Consider the following 23,551-nt stretch of genomic DNA (forward strand, 5'->3'; position numbering starts at 1 on the left):
TGCGGCAGTGAGAGCGAGGCGGCGGCTGTGGGGGGCAGCTTTAATGGAGACACCCCCAAAGACCCCCCCGGCTATGGCAGAGCCCCCAAAATCCCCTCCCCAAATTCAGGACTCTGACCCCTCCCCGTTTTTGGGGATCCCCCTCACAAGGTGAGACACCTGAGGACACCCAGGCTCAGCTGAGACCCCCCCGAAAAAACTCCCGAAATCGCCTCCAAAAGACCCGAAATCGCCCCCAAATCCCCCGAAATTCCCCCGAAATGCCCCCCAAAGCCCCGATTTCAGCCCAAATCCCCCCCAGGACCCTTCCAGGGACCCCCAGCCCCCCAAATTTTGGGGTGCCCTCAGACGGGGGTGGCTTTGAATCCACAGCTGAGCCACCTGAGGACCCCAAACCCCCCCGAAACGCCCCCAAATCCCCCCAAAATCCCCCCAAAATGCCCCAAAATCCCCCCAAACCGCCCGATTTCGCCCCAAATCCCCCCCAGGACCCTTCCAGGGACCCCCAGCCCCCCAAATTTTGGGGTGTCCTCAGACGGGGGTGGCTTTGAATCCACAGCTGAGCCACCTGAGGACCCCAAATCCCCCCAAAATGCCCCCAAATCCCCCCAAAATGCCCCAAAATCCCCCCAAACCGCCCGATTTCAGCCCAAATCCCCCCCAGAACCCTTCCAGGGACCCCCAGCCCCCCAAATTTTGGGGTGTCCTCAGACGGGGGTGACTTTGAATCCACAGCTGAGCCACCTGAGGACCCCAAACCCCCCCGAAACGCCCCCAAATCCCCCCAAAATCCCCCCAAAATGCCCCAAAATCCCCCCAAAGCCCCGATTTCGCCCCAAATCCCCCCCAGAACCCTTCCAGGGACCCCCAGCCCCCCAAATTTGGGGTCCCCTCAGACGGGGGTGGCTTTGAATCCACAGCTGAGCCACCTGAGGACCCCAAACCCCCCCGAATCCCTCCGAAATGCCCCCAAATCCCCCGAAATTCCCCCGAAATGCCCCCCAAAGCCCCGATTTCAGCCCAAATCCCCCCCCAGGACCCTTCCAGGGACCCCCACCCCCCCCAAATTTGGGGTCCCCTCAGACGGGGGTGGCTTTGAATCCACAGCTGAGCCACCTGAGGACCCCAAATCCCCCCAAAATGCCCCCAAATCCCCCCAAAATGCCCCAAAATCCCCCCAAACCCCGATTTCAGCCCAAATCCCCCCCAGAACCCTTCCAGGGACCCCCAGCCCCCCAAATTTTGGGGTGTCCTCAGACGGGGGTGACTTTGAATCCACAGCTGAGCCACCTGAGGACCCCAAACCCCCCCGAAACGCCCCCAAATCCCCCCAAAATCCCCCCAAAATGCCCCAAAATCCCCCCAAACCGCCCGATTTCAGCCCAAATCCCCCCCAGGACCCTTCCAGGGACCCCCAGCCCCCCAAATTTGGGGTCCCCTCAGACGGGGGTGGCTTTGAATCCACAGCTGAGCCACCTGAGGACCCCAAACCCCCCCGAAACGCCCCCAAACCGCTCCGATTTCGCCCCAAATCCCCCCCCAGGACCCTTCCAGGGACCCCCAGCCCCCCAAATTTTGGGGTGCCCCTCAGACGGGGGTGACGCGGCGGCGGCAGCAGCGGCAGGTGAGGCAGCGCAGCAGCGCCAGGCTCAGGTGGAAGACGGGGCCGAGGTCCCAGAGGAGGCGGTGGAAGCTCCGCACCCCCAAATCCCCGCGGGGGTCGGCGAAGCGCAGCGCCAGCAGCGGCGAGTAAAGGGGGTTGGTGGGGGTCCGGAACGGGGGGCGGGGGGCGCCGATCACCTCCGCGATGGCCTGGGGGGGGCACAGGTGATGGGGACCCCAAAATTGTGTCGGGGACACCCCAAAAACCCCGCTCGGAAATGCTCAAAATCCACCCAGAAAGGCTCAAAATGCCTCAAATCCCCCCAAAAATCCCCCCAAAATCTCCCCCAGAAATGGGGGCGGGGGGGGTCTCCAATGACCGGGGGGGGGGCACAGGTGATGGGGACCCCAAAATTGTGTCGGGGACACCCCAAAAACCCCGCTCGGAAATGCTCAAAATCCACCCAGAAAGGCTCAAAATGCCTCAAATCCCCACAAAAATCCCCACAAAATCCCCCAAAATCTCCCCCAGAAATGGGGGCGGGGGGGGTCTCCAATGACCGGGGGGGGGCACAGGTGATGGGGACCCCAAAATTGTGTCGGGGACACCCCAAAAACCCCGCTCGGAAATGCTCAAAATCCACCCAGAAAGGCTCAAAATGCCTCAAATCCCCACAAAAATCCCCCCAAAATCTCCCCCAGAAATGGGGGCGGGGGGGTCTCCAATGACCGGGGGGGGGCACAGGTGATGGGGACCCCAAAATTGTGTCGGGGACACCCCAAAAACCCCGCTCGGAAATGCTCAAAATCCATCCAAAATCCACCCAGAAAGGCTCAAAAAAGCCTCAAATCCCCCCCCCAAAATCCCCCAAAAATCCCAAATAATCCCCAAAAATACCTTAAACCACCCCCCCAAAAAATCCCCCAAAAAATCCTTTAAAAATCCCCCAAAAATCCCAAAAATCCTCCAAAAACCCCCCAAAAATACCCCAAAAAATCCCTTAAACCCCCCAAAAAATCTCTAAAAATCCCTTAAAATCCTTTAAAAAAAACCCGAAAAAAATCCCCAAAATCCTCCAAAAATCCCTTAAAAAAAACCTCCCAAAAAATCCCCCAAAAATCCCTCAAAAATCCCCCCAAAAAACCCAGAAAATCTCTTAAAAAATAAAAAAAATTCCCAAAAATCCCTTAAAAATCCCCCCAAAAAATCCCCAAAAAATCCCAAAAAATCCCCAAAAACCCCCAAATCCCCAAAATGCCCCAAAATGCCCCAAATCCGCACCTGCGCCACGTGCTCGGGGCTCTGACCGAAGGTGTCGAGTTCCAGGTGGGACAGGGGCAGGGAACTGCCCCAAAACCCCATAAAAACCCCAAACAGTCCCAAAAATCCCTAAAAAATCCCTTAAAAAATCCCAAAAAATCCCTAAAAAAACCCCAAAAAATCCCTCAAAAATCCCCCCCCCAAAATCCCCCAAAAATCAAAAAAAAACCCCAAAAAATCCCCAAAAATCCCTTTAAAAATTCCCAAAAAAATCCCAAAAAACCCCAAAAAATCCCAAAAATCCTCCAAAAATCCCCCCAAAATCCCCAAAAAATCCCTTAAAAGCCCCCCAAAAATCTCTAAAAAATTCCCCCCAAAATCCCCAAAAAATCCCCCAAAATTCCCCCAAAATCCAAAAAAATCCCTTACAAAGTCCCCCCAAAATCAAAAAAATCCCCCCAAAAATCCCTTAAAAAATCCCTCAAAAATCCCCCAAAAGATCCCAAAAAATCCCCAAAAAAACCCCTTAAAAATCCCAAAAATCCCTCAAAAATCCCTAAAAAAAACCAAAAAAATCCCTTAAAAATCAAAAAAATCCCTCAAAAATCCCCCAAAAAATCCCAAAAAATCCCCAAAAAAATCCCTTAAAAATCCCCAAAATCCCTCAAAAATCCCTAAAAAAAACCCAAAAAAATCCCCAAAAAACCCAAAAATCCTCTAAACCCCCCCCCCAAAAATCCCAAAAAATCCCCTAAAAACCCCCTAAAAAAAATAAAAAAAACCCTCCAAAAATCCCTTTAAAAATCCCAAAAAATCCCCAAAATCCCTTAAAAAATCCCCCAAAAAATCCCAAAAAAATCCCAAAAAATCCCCCAAAAAATCCCAAAATCCCCAAAACGCCCCAAAATGCCCCAAATCCGCACCTGCGCCACGTGCTCGGGGCTCTGGCCGAAGGTGTGGAACACCTGGCGCGCGGCGGGCAGGTAAACGTCCCGAAAGTAGCGCAGCGTTTCGGGGTCACTTCCCGGGAATTCGGATTTTTCCACCTCCTGCAGCACCTTCCGCTCGAATTCCGTGTTCACCGGGCCCGGCTCCACCAGCGACACGCTGCGGATGGGATTTGGGGATTTTTGGGGATTTTTGGGGATTTTTGAAAGGATTTTAAGGGATTTTTTGGGGTTTTTTTAAAGGATTTTAAGGGATTTTTTGGGGGTTTTTTAAGGATTTTAAGGGATTTTTTTGGGATTTTTTAAAGGATTTTAAGGGATTTTTTGGGGTTTTTTTAAGGATTTTAAGGGATTTTTTGGGGATTTTTTAAAGGATTTTAAGGGATTTTTGGGGTTTTTTTAAAGGATTTTAAGGGATTTTTTGGGATTTTTTGGGGAGTTTTAAGGGATTTTTGGGTTTTTTTTTAAGGATTTTAAGGGATTTTTTGGGGTTTTTTTAAAGGATTTTAAGGGATTTTTTGGGATTTTTTAAAGGATTTCAAGGGATTTTTGGGGTTTTTTTTAAAGGATTTTAAGGGATTTTTGAAAGGATTTTTTGGGGAGTTTTAAGGGATTTTTGGGGAGTTTTAAGGGATTTTTTGGGGATTTTTTGGGGAGTTTTAAGGGATTTTTGGGGATTTTTTAAAGGATTTAAAGGGATTTTTGGATTTTTTTAAAGGATTTTAAGGGATTTTTTGGGGAGTTTTAAGGGATTTTTTGGGGTTTTTTTAAAGGATTTTAAGGGATTTTTGGGGATTTTTTGGGGAGTTTTAAGGGATTCTTTGGGATTTTTTGGGGAGTTTTAAAGGATTTTAAGGGATTTTTTGGGGATTTTTGAAAGGATTTTAAGGGATTTTTTGGGGATTTTTTTAAAGGATTTTAAGGGATTTTTTTGGGTTTTTTTAAAGGATTTTAAGGGAATTTTGGGGGTTTTTTTAAAGGATTTTAAGGGATTTTTTTGGGTTTTTTTAAAGGATTTTAAGGGAATTTTGGGGTTTTTTTTAAAGGATTTTAAGGGATTTTTTTGGGGTTTTTTAAAGGATTTTAAGGGATTTTTTGGGATTTTTTTATAGGATTTTAAGGGATTTTTGGGGATTTTTGGGGATTTTTAATGGATTTTTTGGGGATTTTTAAGGCTTTTTTTTGGGGTTTTTAAGGCATTTTTTGGGGATTTTTGGGGGGTTTTAAGGGATTTTGGGGGGTTTTTTTAGGGATTTTTGGGGAATTTTGGGGATTTTTTGAGGGGTTTTTAAGGGATTTTGGGGCATTTTTGGGGGATTTTTTGGGGATTTTTGGGGGGACTTTTGGGGAATTTGGGGGATTTTACTGGATTTTGGGGGATTTTCTTGGGGGGGGTTGGGGGGGATTTTTGGGGTTTTTTGTTATTTTCGGAAGGATTTGGGGTTTTTTGTGGGGTTGGGGGGGATTTGGGGGTTTTTTTGTGTTTTTGGGGGGTTTTGGGGGGATTTTGGGGTTGTTATTTTCGGAAGTATTTGGGGGTTTTTGTGGTTTTTTTGGGGGGATTTGGGGGGGTTTTTTTGTGGTTTTTTGGGGGGGGGATTTGGGTTTTTTTTGGGGGGGAGATTTGGGGGTTTTTTGTGGGTTTTTTGGGGGGAAATTTGGGGTTTTTTGGGGCATGTTTAAGGTTTTTTCCGAGGGGATTTTTGGCCTCTCAGTGTTTCGGGGGAAGATTTTGACATTTTGGGGCTTTTTTTGGGGGGGGGGATTCCGGGTTTTTTTTGAGAGGGGGTGGATTTGGGGAATCCTGGGCTGCGGGGGATCGGATTTTGGGGTGATTTCGGGGGGTTTTGGGCACTCACAAGATGTTGAACTGCAGCAGCTGCACCGCCAGGCTCTCGCAAAGCCCCTCCACGGCGAACTTGGAGGCGGCGTAGATGTCATTGAAAACCACCCCTGGGGGGGCACGGGGGGGTCGGGGGAGCCCCAAAATTTTTGGGGGGGTTCGGGGAAGGGTTTGGGGTCTCGATCCCCCCAAAATTTGGGATCTGGGAAGGGTTTGGGGGCTCCAAGGGGGCTCCAAGGGGGATTTTCGGAGCCGTTTTGGGGCCGGGAGGGGCCTAAAATTCACCCCTGAGGGGGGACGGGGGGGTCGGGGAAGCCCCAAAATTTTTTGGGAGGGTTCGGGGAAGGGTTTGGGGTCTCGATCCACCCAAAATTTGGGATCTGGGATGGGTTTGGGGGGTGCCGGGGGGGTTTTGGGTGGATTTGGGGTCTCCAGGAGGATTTTGGGGGTCCTGGGAAGGACTCGGGGATGCCGGGGGGGATTTTGGGGTGCAGGGGTTGGGATTTGGGGTCCCAGGGGATAATTTGGGGTGGCTGGGTTGGGATTTGGGGTCCCGGGGGGTATTTTGGGGTGCCGGGGTTGGGATTTTGGGGTGCAGGGGTTGGGATTTGGGGTCCCAGGGGATAATTTGGGGTGCCTGGGTTGGGATTTGGGGTCCTTGGGGGATAATTTGGGGTGCCGGGGGGGATTTTGGGGTGGCTGGGTTGGGATTTGGGGTCCCGGGGGATAATTTAGGGTGCCGGGGTGGGGATTTTGGGGTTCCGGGGGATAATTTGGGGTGGCTGGGTGGGGATTTTGGGGTGCCGGGGTTGGGATTTGGGGTCCCGGGGGATATTTCGAGGTCCCGGGGGATATTTCGGTGTGCCAGGGCAGGGATTTGGGGTCCCGGGGGGTGTTTTGGGGTGCCTGGGTGGGGATTTTGGGGTCTCACCCTGCAGCCCCATGACGCTGCTGACCACCACGATGTGGCCGCTGCGGCGCTGCTTCATTTGGGGCAGCAGGGCCTGGACCAGGCGCAGCACCCCAAAAACGTTGGTGTCGAACACGCGCTGCACCTGCGGCCCCGTGGCGCTCTCCAGGGGCCCCACCAGCCCCACGCCCGCGTTGTTCACTGCCAGGGAAACCCCAAAAAAAAAAACCCCGAAATCCCCCCCCAAATCCGCTGATGGGGCTCCGAGATAACGCAAACCTCCCCAAAACCCCGTAAAATCCGCCCCAAACCCCACAAAATCAGCCCAAAATTCACCTCAGGGACAGCCCAAAATCTCCCACCTTCCTACCCCGCGTTGTTCATTGGGGGGGGTGCGGGGGTGGGGGGGGTAAAGGGAGCCAAAATCTCCCAAATCCGCCCCAAAACTGCCCCCAAACCACCCGTAACCCGCCCCAAAAAGCCTCAAACCCCCCCCCAAACCGCCCCAAAATCCCCCAAATCCGCCCCAAAACTGCCCCAAATCCACCTCAAAACTGCCCCAAAACCACCCGTAACCCGCCCCAAAAAGCCTCAAAACCCCCCCAAAACCACGCCAAAATCCCCCAAACCTGCCCCAAAACTCCCCCAACCCTCCCGAAACGCCCCCAACCCCCCCCCAAACACCCCCAAATCCCCCAAAACCACCCTAAAAACGCCCCCAAATGCCCCGAAAACTCCCAAACCTGCCCCCAAATCCCCCAACCGCTCCAAATCCCTCCGCGGAACAGCCCCAAACCTGCCCCAGAAACGCCTCAAAAATCCCCCAAAAGCCCCGACCTCTCGCCGAAACGCCCCCGAAATGCCCACAAACCCCCCCAAAATGCCCCAAAATGCCCCAAACCCCTCACCCACGACGTCCACGCGCCCCCCCGGGACCCCCGCCAGGCACTCGGCCACGGAGCTGTCGCTGGTGACGTCGAGCCGGAGGATCCGCAGGGTGTCCCCGAGGGTGGCCCCGGCCGCCGCCTCCAGTGGCCCCCGCCGCGACAGGTCCCGCATGGTGGCCAGGACTGCGAGCCCAAAATCCCGACAGGGAGCCCAAAATCCCGACAGGGAGCCCAAAATCCCGACAGGGAGCCCAAAAAAGAAAAACAACCAAAATCCCGACAGGGAGCCCAAAATCCCGACAGAGAGCCCAAAAAAGAAAAACAACCAAAATCCCGACAGGGAGCCCAAAATCCCGACAGGGAGCCCAAAAAAAACCCCCCAAAATCCCGACAGGGAGCCCAAAATCCCGACAGGGAGCCCAAAAAAAAAAAAACCCCAAAATCCCGTTAGGGACTCCAAAATCCCGACAGAGACCCTAAAATCCCGACAGAGACCCCCAAAAAAAACCCCAAATCCCAACAGAGACCCCCAAAAAGCCCCAAATCCCGACAGGGACTCCAAAAACCTGTCGGGGATCCCAAAATCCCTATCAGGAACGCCCCCAAACCCGCCGGGACAGGTCCCGCATGGTGGCCAGGATTGCGACCCCAAAATCCCGACAGAGACCCCCAAAAAACCCCCAAAAATCCCATGAGGGACTCCAAAACCCTGTCGGGGATCCCAAAAACCGCACCAGGAACGTCCCCAAACCCGCCGCGACAGGTCCCGCATGGTGGCCAGGACTGCGAGCCCAAAATCCCGACAGGGAGCCCAAAATCCCGACAGGGAGCCCAAAAAAAAAAAACAACCAAAATCCCGACAGGGAGCCCAAAATCCCGATAGGGAGCCCAAAATCCCGACAGGGAGCCCAAAAAAACCCCCCCAAAATCCCGACAGGGAGCCCAAAAAAAAACCCCCAAAATCCCGACAGGGAGCCCAAAATCCTGACAGGGAGCCCAAAAAAAACCCCCCAAAATCCCGACAGAGACCCCCAAAAAAACCCCAAAAATCCCATGAGGGACTCCAAAACCCTGTCGGGGATCCCAAAAACCGCACCAGGAACGTCCCCAAACCCGCCGCGACAGGTCCCGCATGGTGGCCAGGACTGCGAGCCCAAAATCCCGACAGGGAGCCCAAAAAAACCCAAAATCCCGTTAGGGACACCCCCAAAATCCTGTCGGGGACCCTCTCCGGTGTCGGGGACAATCCCGGGGTGTGCCCCCCGTCCCCTCCCGGTGCGTCCCGTGTCCCCCCTCCGGTGTCGGGGACAATCCCGGGGTGTCCCCTCCCGACTTGGGGACATTTTGGGGACACCCCCCTCACCCTCCGGTGTTGGGGACATTTTGGGGACACCCCCCTCACCCAGGTAGCGCCGCTGGGGGTCCCGCGCGAGCCGCACGGCCACGGCCAGGCCGATGCCCGAGGAGCAGCCGGTGACCAGGACAGTGCGCGCCGGGGGGGCGGCCATGGCTGTCACCCCCCCCCCGCCCCGGGCAAAGGCTCTTAACGGGATCAGCGCTCACGTGGCACCGGGATAAGGATCGGGGTCAGGATTGGGGGCGGGATCGGGGTCAGCCGCCCCTGGGATCGGGATCGGGATTGGGATTAGGATCGGGGTCGGGATCAGGGTCAGACGCCCCCGGGATCGGGATCGGGATCGGGGTCAGGATCGGGGTCGGGATCGGGGTCAGGATTGGGGGCGGGATCGGGGTCAGCCGCCCCCGGGATCGGGATCAGGATTGGGATTAGGATCGGGGTCGGGATCGGGGTCAGACGCCCCCGGGATCGGGATCGGGATCGGGATCGGGATCGGGATCGGGATCGGGATCGGGATCGGGGTCAGGATTGGGGGCGGGATCGGGGTCAGCCGCCCCCGGGATCGGGATCAGGATTGGGATTAGGATCGGGGTCGGGATCGGGGTCAGACGCCCCCGGGATCGGGATCAGGATTGGGATTAGGATCGGGGTCGGGATCGGGGTCAGCCACCCCCGGGATCGGGACCGGGATTAGGATGGGGGTCCGCGCCCCCGGGATGGGGGGAGATTTGGGAAAATTCTTGGGGACAGCACAAAGTGTGGGGGGAGCTCGGGGGGGGCGGCCCCCCTCTCCTGGGAACCCCAAAATCCGCCCCCTCCCCACCCCAGGGGACTCTGGGGACCCCGAAACTTCCCCTCCCCGAGCGGCCAGAGCGAGTTCTGCGCTCCGGGACCGGACACCGGACACCCCCCGGACCGGACTCCCAGCTCCGGGACCGGACACCGGACACCCCCCGGACCGGACTCCCAGCTCCGGGACCGGACACCGGACACCATCTCAACAATAAAACGCGGACCGGCCTCTAATTTGCATAGCCCCGCCCACAAGAACAACAAATAACCGCGATGTAACTGCTTGATTTACATAACCACGCCCACAATCCAAAAATCACCGAGCCGGTTCCTCGTATTTTACATAACCACGCCCACCAGAAGCACACGGCGGGAAACCACACGCAACTCCAAAAACCACGCCCATCTACGACCACCAATCACAGCGCGGAATTCTCCTTTAATTTGTATAACCCCGCCCTCCCGGTGGCCACGCCCAGCACCGGCTGCGGCCGCCCCGGGTCCCCGTTTCCTCCCAGTTCCCTCCCAGTGCTCCCAGGAAGAGCCGCACTGGGAGGGCTCGTGCTCCCAGTTCCTTCCCGGTGCTGCCGGTGCCGCTCCCAGTGCTCCCAGTAGCGCTCGCAGTGCCGCGCGGGGCGGGGCCGCTTTGGGAGCCGCCCCGGGCACAGCGCGGCTGCTTTGGGGTGTGGGAACGTGCCCGGGCCGGGGCGGGAGCGGAGGAGCCGCGGGAGGAAGAGGAGGGAGGAGCAGGAGGAGGAAGAGGAAGAGGAGGAGCAGGAGGCGGAGGAGCAGGAAGAGGAGGAGCAGCAGCAGAAGCGCGCGGTTCCCCCGCCCGGCCGCTGAGGCCGCAGCTGCCCCGGCTCCGGCAGCATCGCCCCCGCCGCATCCCGAGGCGAGCGGGGAGGGGGAGCTCGCCCCAAATCCATCGGGGCTCTCCGGGGGCTTTGTCGCGGGGCAGGCGATGTTGGGAGCTTGCAGGAGCCCAAAGCTGAGGCGCAGATGCGCCTTGGGGGGGTGTGGGGGCGATGCCGGTTTTGGGGATCCCGGGAGAGGCGGGCGGTGGAAGGCGGGAGCCGCGGAGTGGGGAGAGCCGAAGGGGCGATCCCGGAGCCGCGGGAGCCCCGGCAGCCTGGAGGGGTGGGGGAGGCTGGAGATGAGCGGGCTCCGGGCCCCCCGAGGCTGAACGGGGCGGGGACTTCTCGAGCTGGGCTCGGGCTTGGGCAGCACCAAACCCAAGGCGCTCAGGCCTCGTTTTCCCCCCGAGCAGGATTTGGCATCGGCAAGGCGCGGCCGGATGGAGGAGGAGGAGGCCGCGAGGAAGGGGAAGATGCCCCGGGAGCCGCAGGCAGGTGAGGAGGAAGTCAGTGGCCCTTTCCCCTCTCTCCTGCTCCATCTCCCAGCCCAGCATCGCCCCCGGCTGCAGGACAGCCCTGCTGCCGATGCCGTCCTGCCGGGGACGGACTGGGGGGATCTCCCTGCCCTTCCCTGTGGCACGGAGGCAAATCCCATCCTCTGCTTGTCCTTCCTCCCCAGACAAGGAGCTGAGCACGGAGCCCAGGGAGGACAAATGCCCGCGACAGAAGCTGGTGGGAGAGGCCGTTTTGAGCGGCTCCACGGTGCAGGAATGCAACGGGGAGGAAAAGCCCCGGAGATGCCGCATGAGGAGGGGCTGCAAACGCAGCCCAAGGAGCTCTGAGGAGGAAGGAGCCTCGCTGGGCCGGGAAAGCGGCCGGAGCTGCAGCCGGAGCTCGGAGCTGGGGGTCCATGAGCAGCCCCATGCTGGGGAGAAGCCCCACAAGTGCTCAGAATGTGGGAAGAGCTTCAGCCAGAGCTCCCATCTCCTCCACCACAGGAAAATCCACAGAGGGGACTGGCCCTACGAGTGTGGGGACTGTGGGAAGAGCTTCAGGTGGAGCTCCCACCTGATCGTCCACCAGAGGATCCACACGGGGGAGAGGCCCTACGAGTGTGGGGAATGTGGGAAGAGGTTCAGACACAGCTCCAGCCTGATCCAGCACCAGCGGATGCACACCGGGGAACGGCCCTACGAGTGTCCCAAGTGTGGGAAGAGGTTTCCATGGAGCACCGATGTCCTCAAGCACCAGCGTGTTCACATGGAGGAGAGGCCCTTCCGCTGCCCCGACTGCGGGAAGGGCTACAAGTACAACTCGCACCTCGTCGCCCACCGGCGCAGCCACACCGGGGAGAGGCCCTACGAGTGTGGCGAGTGTGGGAAGAGGTTTCAGATCAGCTCTGATCTCCTCAAGCACCAGCGGACGCACACCGGGGAGAGGCCGTACGAGTGTTCCGAGTGTGGGAAGAGGTATCAGAACAGGTCCAATCTCGTCAAGCACCAGCGGAGCCACACTGGGGAGAGGCCCTACGAGTGCCCCGACTGCGGGAAGAGATTTCGGACCAGCTCCACTCTCATCCAGCACCAGCGAGTTCACACCGGGGAGAGGCCCTTCAGCTGCCCCGAGTGCGGGAAGGGCTTCAAGCAAAACTCCACCCTCATCGCCCACCGGCGCGTCCACACCGGGGAGAGGCCCTTCGAGTGTGGGGAGTGCGGGAAGAGCTTCAGCCAGAGGTCCGGCCTCATCAGCCACCAGAGAATCCACACGGGGGAGAGGCCCTACGAGTGTGGGGAGTGTGGGAAGAGCTTCAGCCAGGGCTTCAGCCTGATCAACCACCAGAGGATCCACACTGGGGAGAGACCCTACGAGTGCCCCGAGTGTGGGAAGACGTTTCAGACCAGCTCCGCTCTCCTCGTGCACCGGCGCGTCCACACCGGGGAGAGGCCCTACGAGTGCCCCGAGTGTGGGAAGAGCTTCTCACAGAGCTACCACTTGACCCAACACCAACAAAGGCACCGCTGAGGGAAGCGCCGCGAGTGCCCCGAGCACGGGAAGAGCTTCGTGCGCTGCTCCAGCCCCATCCCCCGTGGGAGGATCGGCGTTGGATGATCCCCAGTGACCCCCGTTGGGCAGAGCCCCGGAGATCCGTGGTGCCGCTGATCCGTGTTGGGAAGATACAGGAGAAGTGCTCACGAAGGATGTCTGCACGTCGGGCAGCTCTCTCGAAAGCTGTTTATTGCACAGCCAAAGTTCCAGCAGCTCAGGGAGTGGGTGGCCAGAGCCAGCCCTGCAGCTGTCACCTACAGCTCTGGGCACACCTGGAGCCGCTTTCTGTTCAAGTTACAAAGCGTTATTTACCTTTCTTTGCTGAGTATCTCAATCCATGACGACCACTAAGCACCGTACACAGCACCTTTACATCTGCCCACAGCCTATCACAGCTACTCTCATTATCATATTTTAGTCATTATTATTCAATCCCAAGAGTGAGTAAGTTACAACTTAAGCGTCCAGTGCAAAATTCTCAGACCTTTCTTCTGCCTGCCACATGGACATTTCTCGTTTGCCTGCCATATCTCTCTTTTTGGTAAAAACCTGTTTTCTATTTACTTATGCTCTTCCTGAGACTCATTTACGTGGTGAAGAACACGCCTTTGTTTGTAGTCCTACACCTTGGTCGTAATCATAAAAATCTCCTTCGCACTCATCTCCGACCTTTGCCGTCTCCGTTATTCAGTGATCACTGGTTCAGCAGAACATCTTTTGCTCTGTATCAAAACTTGCTTTCGGTTCTGTCTCATCCCCAGTTTGTACATTCAGAGCTCTTTCTGCCAAGCCGACGAGCCTGTGCCACGTTCTTGCCAAATTTTCATCCTCTCCAACAGGAAGGCACCAGGCTGGGGGGCTCTGCCTCTTCCTGGCTCCCCGTGGCCTTGACTTTCTTTTCGTTTCTCTTTGTCCTTTCCAGACACCCAAACTCGGGATAAAAATAAAGACGTTGAACTGAGAAGCAGATGGGCACGTGGGGGGATCTTCCAGGGGATCTGGGGGATGCCGGCTTGGAGGGAGTTGGGGGTTCCTGGGAGGGACTTGGGGGTCGCTCAGGGCTTTGGGCACCCCAGGCCGAGCGGCTCCGGCTGCGCTGGGAGACCCTGGCGGAGGTTCTGGGGCAGCTGCTCAAGGACCCCCTGCCCTGGACCTGTCCCCATGTCCCCCGTCCCTGTTCCCGGGGTCGCCTGTCCACGATCCCGCTCTCCCCGCTGTCACTCCTCCCCCCATTTATGTGTCCCCCCAGTGCCAGTCCCGTCCCGCTCCCATCCCGGACCGGATCCCGTTCCCGGTCCCATTCCCATTGTCTGTCCCGGTCCCCCATTCCCGGTCCCCTCCCCATTCTCGGTCTCACATTCCCATTCCCACATTCCCGGTCCCACATTCCCGGTCCCACATTCCCGGTCCCATTCCATTCCATTCCCGTTCCCAATTTTCCATTCCCTGTCCCGGGCCCCTCTCACCGGACGCCGCCGCCCTCGCCCCGGCCCCGCCCACCGGCGCCCACCAATCACCGCGCGGAATCGCGCCCTGATTTGCATAACCCCGCCCTCCCGGTGGCCACGCCCAGCACCGGCTGCGGCCGCCCCGGGTCCCCGTTTCCTCCCAGTTCCCTCCCAGTGCTCCCAGGAAGAGCCGCACTGGGAGGGCTCGTGCTCCCAGTTCCTTCCCGGTGCTGCCGGTGCCGCTCCCAGTGCTCCCAGTAGTGCTCGCAGTGCCGCGCGGGGCGGGGCCGCTTTGGGAGCCGCCCCGGGCACAGCGCGGCTGCTTTGGGGTGTGGGAACGTGCCCGGGCCGGGGCGGGAGCGGAGGAGCCGCGGGAGGAAGAGGAGGGAGGAGCAGGAGGAGGAAGAGGAAGAGGAGGAGCAGGAGGCGGAGGAGCAGGAAGAGGAGGAGCAGCAGCAGAAGCGCGCGGTTCCCCCGCCCGGCCGCTGAGGCCGCAGCTGCCCCGGCTCCGGCAGCATCGCCCCCGCCGCATCCCGAGGCGAGCGGGGAGGGGGAGCTCGCCCCAAATCCATCGGGGCTCTCCGGGGGCTTTGTCGCGGGGCAGGCGATGTTGGGAGCTTGCAGGAGCCCAAAGCTGAGGCGCAGATGCGCCTTGGGGGGGTGTGGGGGCGATGCCGGTTTTGGGGATCCCGGGAGAGGCGGGGGGTGGAAGGCGGGAGCCGCGGAGTGGGGAGAGCCGAAGGGGCGATCCCGGAGCCGCGGGAGCCCCGGCAGCCTGGAGGGGTGGGGGAGGCTGGAGATGAGCGGGCTCCGGGCCCCCCGAGGCTGAACGGGGCGGGGACTTCTCGAGCTGGGCTCGGGCTTGGGCAGCACCAAACCCAAGGCGCTCAGGCCTCGTTTTCCCCCCGAGCAGGATTTGGCATCGCCAAGGTGCGGCCGGATGGAGGAGGAGGAGGCCGCGAGGAAGGGGAAGATGGCCCGGGAGCCGCAGGCAGGTGAGGAGGAAGTCAGTGCCCGTTTCCCCTCTCTCCTGCTCCATCTCCCAGCCCAGCATCGCCCCCGGCTGCAGGACAACCCCGCTGCTGATGCCGTCCTGCCGGGGACGGACTGGGGGGATCTCCTTCCCCTTCCCTGTGGCACGGAGGCAGATGCCATCCTCTGCTTGTCCTTCCTCCCCCAGACAAGGAGCTGAGCACGGAGCCCAGGGAGGACAAATGCCCGCGGCAGAAGCTGGTGGGAGAGGCCGTTTTGAGCGGCTCCACGGCGCAGGAATGCAACGGGGAGGAAAAGCCCCGGAGATGCCGCAGGAGGAGGGGCTGCAAACGCAGCCCAAGGAGCTCTGAGGAGGAAGGAGCCTCGCTGGGCCGGGAAGGCGGCTGGAGATGCGGCCGGAGCTCGGAGCTGGGGGTCCATGAGCAGCCCCACGCTGGGGAGAAGCCCCACAGGTGCTCGGAATGTGGGAAGAGCTTCAGCCAGAGATCTCATCTCATCCGCCACTGGACAGTCCACACTGGGGAACGGCCCTACGAGTGTGGGGAGTGCGGGCAGAGCTGCAGAGACCGCTCCAGACTCATTATCCACCAGAGGATCCACACGGGGGAGAGGCCCTACGAGTGTGGGGAGTGTGGGAAGGGCTTCAGAGACCACTCCAGACTCATCAACCACCAGCGGATCCACACTGGGGAGAGGCCATACGAGTGTGGGGAGTGTGGGAAGAGCTTCAGAGACCGCTCCAGAGTCATCGTCCACCAGAGGATCCACACTGGGGAGAGGCCCTACGCGTGTGGGGAGTGTGGGAAGAGGTTCAGCTGCAGGTCCAACCTGATCGTCCACCAGAGGATCCACACTGGGGAAATGCCCTACGAGTGTGGGGAGTGTGGGAAGAGGTTTCCGACCAGCACTGATCTCCTCAAGCACCGGCGCGTTCACACGGATGAGAGGCCCTTCTACTGCCCCGAGTGCGGGAAGGGCTTCAAGCAAAACTCCACCCTCGTTGCCCACCGGCGCATCCACACTGGGGAGAGGCCCCATGAGTGTGGGGAGTGTGGGAAGAGGTTTCCGACCAGCTCAGCTCTTCTCCGGCACCAGAGGATCCACACTGGGGAGAGGCCCTACGAGTGCCCCGACTGCGGGAAGAGGTTTCGGACCAGCTCCACTCTCCTCCAGCACCAGCGCATCCACACGGATGAGAGGCCCTTCAGCTGCCCCGAGTGCGGGAAGGGCTTCAAGCAAAACTCCACCCTCATCGCCCACCAGCGCGTCCACACCGGGGAGAGGCCCTTTGAGTGTGGGGAGTGTGGGAAGAGCTTCAGGCAGAGGTCTGGCCTGATCGTCCACCAGAGGATCCACACTGGGGAGAGGCCCTACGAGTGTCCCAAGTGTGGGAAGAGCTTCAGCAAGAGCGCCAGTCTGATTGTCCACCAGCGGATCCACACTGGGGAGAGGCCCTACGAGTGTGGGGAGTGTGGGAAGAGCTTCAGCCAGGGCTTCATCCTGATCAACCACCAGAGGATCCACACCGGGGAGAGGCCCTACGAGTGTGGGGTGTGTGGGAAGAGCTTCAGCTGCAGTTCCAACCTGACTGTCCACCAGAGGATCCACACCGGGGAGAGGCCCTACGAGTGTCCCCAGTGTGGGAAGAGGTTTCACACCAGCTTTCGTCTCCTCCGGCACCAGCGCATCTACACGGATGAGAGGCCCTTCCGCTGCCCCGACTGCAGGAAGGGCTTCAAGGAAAACTCCACCCTCATCAAGCACCGGCGCATCCACACCGGGGAGAGGCCCTACAAGTGCCCCGACTGCGGGAAGGGCTTCAAGGTAAACTCCACCCTCGTCGCCCACCGGCGCCTCCACTCCGGGGAGAGGCCCTACGAGTGTCCCGAGTGTGGGAAGAGCTTCAAGCAAAACTCCACGCTCGTCACCCACCGGCGCATCCACACCGGGGAGAGGCCCTACGAGTGCCCCGAGTGTGGGAAGAGCTTCTCACAGAAATCTGGCTTGACCAAACACCAACAAAGGCACCGCTAAGGGAAGCCCTGCGAGTGCCCCGAGTGTGGGAAGAGCTTCGTGCGCTGCTCCAGCCCCATCCCCCGTGGGAGGATCGGCGTTGGATGATCCCCAGTGACCCCCGTTGGGCAGAGCCCCGGAGATCCGTGGTGCCGCTGATCCGTGTTGGGAAGGCACCAGGCTGGGGGGCTCCGCCTCTTCCTGGCTCCCCGTGGGCACCTGGGCTCATCCACCGACGAACATCTGAAATCTGTTGGGGAGAGCGGATTTGTCATCTTCCAACCTCAGGAAATCTCACCTTTTGCATCTTTTGGTGGCATCAAGCAACGCTGGATGTCCTTGGAGGTCTTCTCCAACCTAAATCCCTCGTTTTTAATCTCTCTGGCCCATGGGCATCTTCCACAGCCATATGGGGATTGATTGGGGCAAAACCCACGATTTTGGAGACATTGGGGTGGAAACCCCTCCAAAAAAGGTTCTTCCCACCCACCCAAGCACGTGGGTGCTCAGCTGGCACGGACACGGAAATCCTTTTGGTTTGGCCTTGGTTTTCTTTTGTTTTCTGTTCATCCGTTTGAAACACCTGAAACTGGGCTAAAAATAAAGATGTCAGACTAAGACATGGATGGGGACATGGGGGGCATGGATGGGGACATGACCATGGGTGGGGACGTGGGCGGACATGGAAATGGATGGGGAGGTGGGGAACATACGGGGGCACAAACTGGGACAGCGCTGGTGCCACCACGGTGCCACCACCACCATCGTCTCGGCCACGGCCAAGCGCTGCCCGATGCGGTTCCTGCCACCACGTCCCCACTGTCACCACCGCGGTGTCCCAGGTGAATATCACCACCCAGCAGGATGTTCAGCTGGTGACAAGTGGCCCAGAAGCGGGTGACAGCCACCAGGGTGTCCCAGAGCCACCACAGCTGCAGGGCCAGCGTGGAGGTGCCCAGGGCCACTGCGCCCAGGGGACCTCAGCCTGGGAACAGGGCAAGGGTCAGTGTCACCTGTGGGGTCACGTGGCCCCGTGCTGGGTGTCACCGGACACGTCCTGGTGGCAGCGGTGCGGCGACATTGTCCCCCTGATGTGTGTCCTGGTAGCATCGTGTCCCTTCCCCTCCATGTGTCACCGTCCCTGTCCCCTCCCATGCGTCCCCGTCCCCTCCCGTGTGTCCCTGTCCCCTTCCGTGTGTCCCCGTCCCCTTCCGTGTGTCCCCATCCCCTCCTGCGTGTCCCCGTCCCCTTCCGTGTGTCCCCATCCCCTCCCGTGTGTCCCCGTCCCTTTCCGTGTGTCCCCATCCCCTTCCGTGTGTCCCTGTCCCCTTCCGTGTGTCCCCATCCCCTTCCGTGTGTCCCCATCCCCTTCCGTGTGTCCCTGTCCCCTTCCGTGTGTCCCCATCCCCTTCCGTGTGTCCCTGTCCCCTTCCGTGTGTCCCCATCCCTTTCCGTGTGTCCCTGTCCCCTTCCGTGTGTCCCCATCCCTTTCCGTGTGTCGCTGTCCCCTTCCGTGTGTCCCCATCCCCTTCCGTGTGTCCCCGCCCCTCCCCCGACGTCCCTGTCCCCCGCCCCCAGCGGGGCCAAAGTCCCCGAGGTCCTGTCCCCGTGTCCCGCAGGGTGTCCCCCGTGTCCCGCAGGACATTTCTGTGTCCTTTGGGTCTCCCCGTGTCCCGCAGGGTGTCCCCGTGTCCCGCAGGGTGTCCCCGTGTCCCGCAGGGTGTCCCCCGTGTCCCGCAGGACATTTCTGTGTCCTTTGGGTCTCCCCGTGTCCCGCAGGATGTTCCCGTGGCTGCTCCTGGCGCTGAGCGTCTGCGCCCGCCCCGGCACAGGTAGGGACACCCCACGACACCCCGTGACACCCCACGACACCCCGTGACACCCCACGACATCCCACGACACCCTTTGTCCTCTGGGTTTGGGTCCTTTCCCTCTTTTTTGGGTTCTTTCCCCTTATTTTGGATCCTTTCCCCCTCTTTTGGGTCCTTTCCCCCTCTTTTGGGTCCTTTCGCCTTATTTTGGATCCTTTCCCCCTCTTTTGGGTCCTTTCCCCTTATTTTGGATCCTTTCCCCCTCTTTTGGGTCCTTTCCCCTTATTTTGGATCCTTTCCCCCTCTTTTGGGTCCTTTCCCCCTCTTTTGGGTCCTTCTTATTTTGGGTCCTTCCCCTCTTTTTTGGGTTCTTTCCCCTTATTTTGGATCCTTTCCTCCTCTTTTGGGTCCTTTCTCCTTATTTTGGATCCTTTCCCCCTCTTTTGGGTCCTTTCCCCTTATTTTGGATCCTTTCCCCCTCTTTTGGGTCCTTTCCCCTTATTTTGGGTCCTTTCTCCCTCTTTTGGGTCCTTTCCCCCTCTTTTGGGTCCTTTCCCCCTCTTTTGGGTCCTTTCCTCTTATTTTGGATCCTTTCTCCCTCTTTTGGGTCCTTTCCCCTTATTTTGGGTCCTTTCTCTCTCTTTTGGGTCCTTTCGCCTTATTTTGCATCCTTTCCCCCTCTTTTGGGTCCTTTCCTCTTATTTTGCATCCTTTCCCCCTCTTTTGGGTCCTTTCCTCTTATTTTGCATCCTTTCCCCCTCTTTTGGGTCCTTTCCTCTTATTTTGCATCCTTTCCCCCTCTTTTGGGTCCTTTCCTCTTATTTTGCATCCTTTCCCCCTCTTTTGGGTCCTTTCCTCTTATTTTGCATCCTTTCCCCCTCTTTTGGGTCCTTTCCTCTTATTTTGCATCCTTTCCCCCTCTTTTGGGTCCTTTCCTCTTATTTTGCATCCTTTCCCCCTCTTTTGGGTCCTTTCCTCTTATTTTGCATCCTTTCTCCCTCTTTTGGGTCCTTTCGCCTTATTTTGGATCCTTTCCCCCTCTTTTGGGTCCTTTCCTCTTATTTTGGATCCTTTCTCCCTCTTTTGGGTCCTTTCCCCTTATTTTGCATCCTTTCTCCCTCTTTTGGGTCCTTTCGCCTTATTTTGGATCCTTTCCCCCTCTTTTGGGTCCTTTCCCCTTATTTTGGATCTTTCCCCCCTATTTTAGGTGCCCTCCCCTTGCTTTCGGCACATTTTTGGGTGCATCCCCCCCCTCCAACCCCCTCTGACCCCTTAACTCCCCTCACCCCCCGGCCGCTGTCCCCCCAGGTGTGTCCCCAGCTGTCCCCCCACGCCACATGGACTCGCTGCTTGACATCCTGGACGCTCTCGAGTCCCCAGCCCGGGGCGGCTCCCCCGGCACCACCATGGCCTTGGCGAGGGGGCTGGGGGTCTGCAGCACCCCGGGCTGCCGGGCAGTGCTGGGCGAGCCCCCCGGGACCCCCGAACGCCCCCCGGTTGTCACCGCGGGCCAGTGGCAGCTCCTGACCGAGCTCCTCCGCCACGACCCGGCGACACCGGAGCTCGGGGCGGTGCTGGCCCCTGACGGCTCCACGGTGGCCCTCGGTCCGCTCCTGGCCGGCATGGAGGTGGGGCTGAGATCCGGGGGGGTTGGGCAACCCCTCCCCACCCTGGACCCACCCGCCGACCCCCTCTTGGCTGTCACCATCGCCGAGGCTTTGGGGACATCCTTCCTTCTGGCGCGGGGGGGTGACAGCAACACCACCGCGCTGGGACCCGATGGCTGCTGGGACGATGTGGAGAACCCCCAAAATTACACCTTGAGGGGTCCCCCATCCCCTGTCCCCGACCCTGTGGCCGTCGGGGCCATGGATGGGGTGGTCCTGGGGGCGCAGCTGGCCCGGGAACCTCTCCCGGTGGCCGAACTGCTCCGGGGCTACTACGGGACCGGGAATGGCTCAGAAGCAGGGAGACCTCCCAGCAGTTATCGGCGCCGGGATTTTGGGGCGCTGGTGGGACGGGAACGTCTGGAGAAGGAGGTGGCGGCGATTTTGGGGCTGCTGAGGACGCTGTCGCCCATCCCGGAGCTGCTGAGGGACGTGGGGACACAGGAGGTGGCGACCGTGGCTCGTTGGGCGGCGCGGGAGTTCAGCGAGCGCTACGTGGGTACGGGCGGGGTGGCACCTCCTGAGTGGGGGTGGCACCCCCTAAACGGGGTTGTCACCTCCCAGACAGGGGTGTCACCCCCTGAATGGGGTTGTCACCCCGAAAGGGGGTTGTCACCTCCCAAATGGCAGTTGTCACTGCACAAATGGGGGTTGTCACCCCACAAAGGTGGGGAGAGGGTGTGGAAGGGGCCACCACCACGTCCCTTGGGTGGCCAGTACTGTGTGTCCTGGATGGCCACCACTGTGTCCGCTGGACACTGGCCACCTCCATGTCCTCTGGATGGCCACCACTGTGTCCGCTGGACACCGACCACCTCCATGTCCTCTGGATGGCCACCACTGTGTCCACTGGACACCGGCCACCTCCCTGTCCCCTCGATGAGTCCCAGGAGGGTCCTTCAGCCGGACAAACGCCACCGTCCCCACATGGACACTGCCGTGTCCCCAAGGACCTGTCCAGCCCCTTGTCCCCACATGGACTCTTACCATGTCCCCAAGGAGCTTCTTGTCCCCGCAAGGCCTCTGCTGTGTCCCCAAGGAGTTCCTTGTCCCCCCATGTCCCCAAGATCTCAGGGGACACCTCCATCCCATTGTCCTGGCAGAGTGCCCGGCCATCGTGCCCCGCTGCCTGTGGGGGGCCCGTCCCTACCGGGGCACCCCATCCCTGCTGCGGCCCCCGCTGGGCTCGGTGTTCCTGCACCACACCCTGGAGCCGGCGTGGCCCTGCCGGACCTTTGGCGCCTGCGGCCGCGCCATGAGGGACATGCAGCGCTTCCACCAGGACACCCGCGGCTGGGACGACATCGGCTACAGGTCACCGTCACCCCCTCTGGTTCCTGTCACCTCCCATGGGCCCGGGCACCCCCCTGTGGGGTGGGTTATTGTCCCCCTGTGGGCACTGCCACCCCCATTGTCACCCCTCACAGCCCCTGTCACCCCCATTGGTCTCCGTCACCTTCCGTGGTCTCCATCACTGTCCCCCTGCATTCCCCATCACTGTCCCTCCACTGTCCCCTCACTGTCCCTCACTGTCCCTCCACTGTCCCTCACTGTCCCCACCACTGTCCCCCACTGTCCCCTCATTGTCCCCTCACTGTCCCCCACTGTCCCTCACTGCCCCCTCACTGTCCCCACCACTGTCCCCTCATTGTCCCCTCACTGTCCCTCACTGCCCCCTCACTGTCCCCTCACTGCCCCCTCACTGTCCCTCCACTGTCCCCTCACTGCCCCCTCACTCTCCCCTCACTGCCCCCTCACTGTCCCCCCTCACTGTCCCCTCACTGTCCCCCCACTGTCCCTCACTGCCCCCTCACTGTCCCCCCACTGTCCCTCACTGCCCCTCACTGTCCCCCCTCACTGTCCCCTCACTGTCCCTCACTGTCCCTCACTGCCCCTTCACTGTCCCTCACTGCCCCCTCACTGTCCCCTCACTGTCCCCCACTGTCCCCTCACTGCCCCCTCACTCTCCCCTCACTTCCCCCTCACTGTCCCTCACTGCCCCCTCACTGCCCCCTCACTGTCCCCTCACTGCCCCCTCACTGTCCCTCCACTGTCCCCTCATTGTCCCCTCACTGTCCCCGTTGTGTCCTCGCAGTTTCGTGGTGGGCTCGGACGGGTACCTGTACGAGGGCCGCGGGTGGCACTGGGTGGGTGCCCACACCAAGGGCTACAACACCCGAGGCTTTGGCATTGGCATCGTCGGCGACTTCACGGCCACCCTGCCGGACCCCGACACCCTGGCCCTGGTGCGGGACCAGCTCCTGCCCTGCGCCGTCCGCTCCGGCCACGTCCGGCCGGACTTCACCCTGCGCGGCCACCGCCAGCTCGGCCACACCGACTGCCCCGGCAACGCCCTCTTCCAGGAGATCCAGAGCTGGCCCGGCTTCCAGGGGACACCGGTGGCCCCGGGGCTCGGGGTGGGTGACCAGTGGGGTGGGCGGGATGGGGTTTGGGGTCATCTTGGGACTGACCATGGGTCTTGTCCACTCTGCAGTGAGGAGCGGCTCTGGCTGGGCTGGGCTGGGCAGGACGGGGACGGGAAAAGTTGGACACTGGTCTAGATGGACACCAGCCCAGTGTGGATGGACACTGGTCCAGCAGATGTTGGTCTGATGGATCCCAGCTGGACCCTGGTCTGGATGGACACTAAACCCATGGATCCCAGCTGGACTCTGCTCTGGATGGTCCCTGGCCCTGCAGCCCCCCAGCCTGGCAAGCCCCCAGCCCAGATGACCACCAGCCTGGCCACATCCTGGCCCACCCCACTGGCCCAGCAGCCCATCCCAGCAGCCCCAACCCCCCCCCAAAATAAACCCAATTCCAGAACATGAGGTCCGGGTGGTCCCTGCAGAGCAGGGGGGAAACTGAGGCACGGGCTGGAGGTGGCTTTGAGGTGCTGGGAGGGGACATCGGGAGCGACTGGGGGCCACCCTGGAGACCCCAAACCCCCGTAAATGAGCACCCACCCCCCAAATTTCCACCCGCACCACCGCGGGACCCCCACCCATCATTTCGGGGGGGGACTCCAGGAGCCACCGCCACCCCTCAGTCCCTTGCAGGGGCGACCCGCGGTGTCCCCGCGGTGTCACCGGCGGGAGCAGCGGCATCACCTCCCGGGGC

General features: G+C 59.8%; 3 protein-coding genes across 3 annotated transcripts; 2 read left to right on the forward strand and 1 right to left on the reverse strand.

Annotated features, from left to right (window-relative positions):
• Positions 1 to 1,563: 1,563 nt before the first annotated feature.
• On the reverse strand, positions 1,564 to 8,958 carry RDH8 (retinol dehydrogenase 8; the record flags this gene model as incomplete). The annotated part of the gene is made up of 6 exons (XM_082299323.1): positions 1,564 to 1,812; positions 3,787 to 3,970; positions 5,670 to 5,763; positions 6,585 to 6,764; positions 7,472 to 7,633; positions 8,853 to 8,958. The coding sequence occupies 6 exons, from the start codon at positions 8,956 to 8,958 to the stop codon at positions 1,588 to 1,590; spliced, it is 951 nt and encodes a 316-aa protein (XP_082155449.1). The 3' UTR covers positions 1,564 to 1,587.
• A 1,873-nt stretch (positions 8,959 to 10,831) lies between these two features.
• LOC309583581 (uncharacterized protein) lies at positions 10,832 to 17,582 on the forward strand. The gene is made up of 5 exons (XM_082299324.1): positions 10,832 to 10,948; positions 11,133 to 12,465; positions 13,749 to 13,758; positions 14,798 to 14,942; positions 15,128 to 17,582. Exons 1-5 carry the CDS (start codon positions 10,894 to 10,896, stop codon positions 16,972 to 16,974), a joined length of 3,390 nt encoding a protein of 1,129 aa, XP_082155450.1. The 5' UTR covers positions 10,832 to 10,893; the 3' UTR covers positions 16,975 to 17,582.
• Positions 17,583 to 18,370: 788 nt separating this feature from the next.
• PGLYRP2 (peptidoglycan recognition protein 2) lies at positions 18,371 to 23,205 on the forward strand. Its single transcript, XM_082299411.1, has 5 exons — positions 18,371 to 18,785; positions 20,073 to 20,930; positions 21,535 to 21,745; positions 22,527 to 22,848; positions 22,926 to 23,205. Exons 1-5 carry the CDS (start codon positions 18,734 to 18,736, stop codon positions 22,926 to 22,928), a joined length of 1,446 nt encoding a protein of 481 aa, XP_082155537.1. The 5' UTR covers positions 18,371 to 18,733; the 3' UTR covers positions 22,929 to 23,205.
• Positions 23,206 to 23,551: the final 346 nt, after the last annotated feature.

This window comes from Coloeus monedula (assembly GCF_965178545.1).
Source record: "Coloeus monedula genome assembly, chromosome: 31".
NCBI classification, from domain to species: Eukaryota; Metazoa; Chordata; class Aves; order Passeriformes; family Corvidae; genus Coloeus; species Coloeus monedula.

Bases quoted from the DNA above. Each gene is read 5' to 3' on its own strand.
- LOC309583581 (XM_082299324.1), top strand. From the start codon at position 10,894: ATGGAGGAGGAGGAGGCCGCGAGGAAGGGGAAGATGCCCCGGGAGCCG. The intron at 10,949-11,132 runs GTGAGGAGGAAG...CTTCCTCCCCAG, and splicing joins GCCCCGGGAGCCGCAGGCAG to ACAAGGAGCTGAGCACGGAG. The intron at 14,943-15,127 runs GTGAGGAGGAAG...TTCCTCCCCCAG, and splicing joins GGCCCGGGAGCCGCAGGCAG to ACAAGGAGCTGAGCACGGAG.
- PGLYRP2 (XM_082299411.1), top strand. From the start codon at position 18,734: ATGTTCCCGTGGCTGCTCCTGGCGCTGAGCGTCTGCGCCCGCCCCGGC. The intron at 18,786-20,072 runs GTAGGGACACCC...CTGTCCCCCCAG, and splicing joins CTGCGCCCGCCCCGGCACAG to GTGTGTCCCCAGCTGTCCCC. The intron at 21,746-22,526 runs GTCACCGTCACC...GTGTCCTCGCAG, and splicing joins TGGGACGACATCGGCTACAG to TTTCGTGGTGGGCTCGGACG.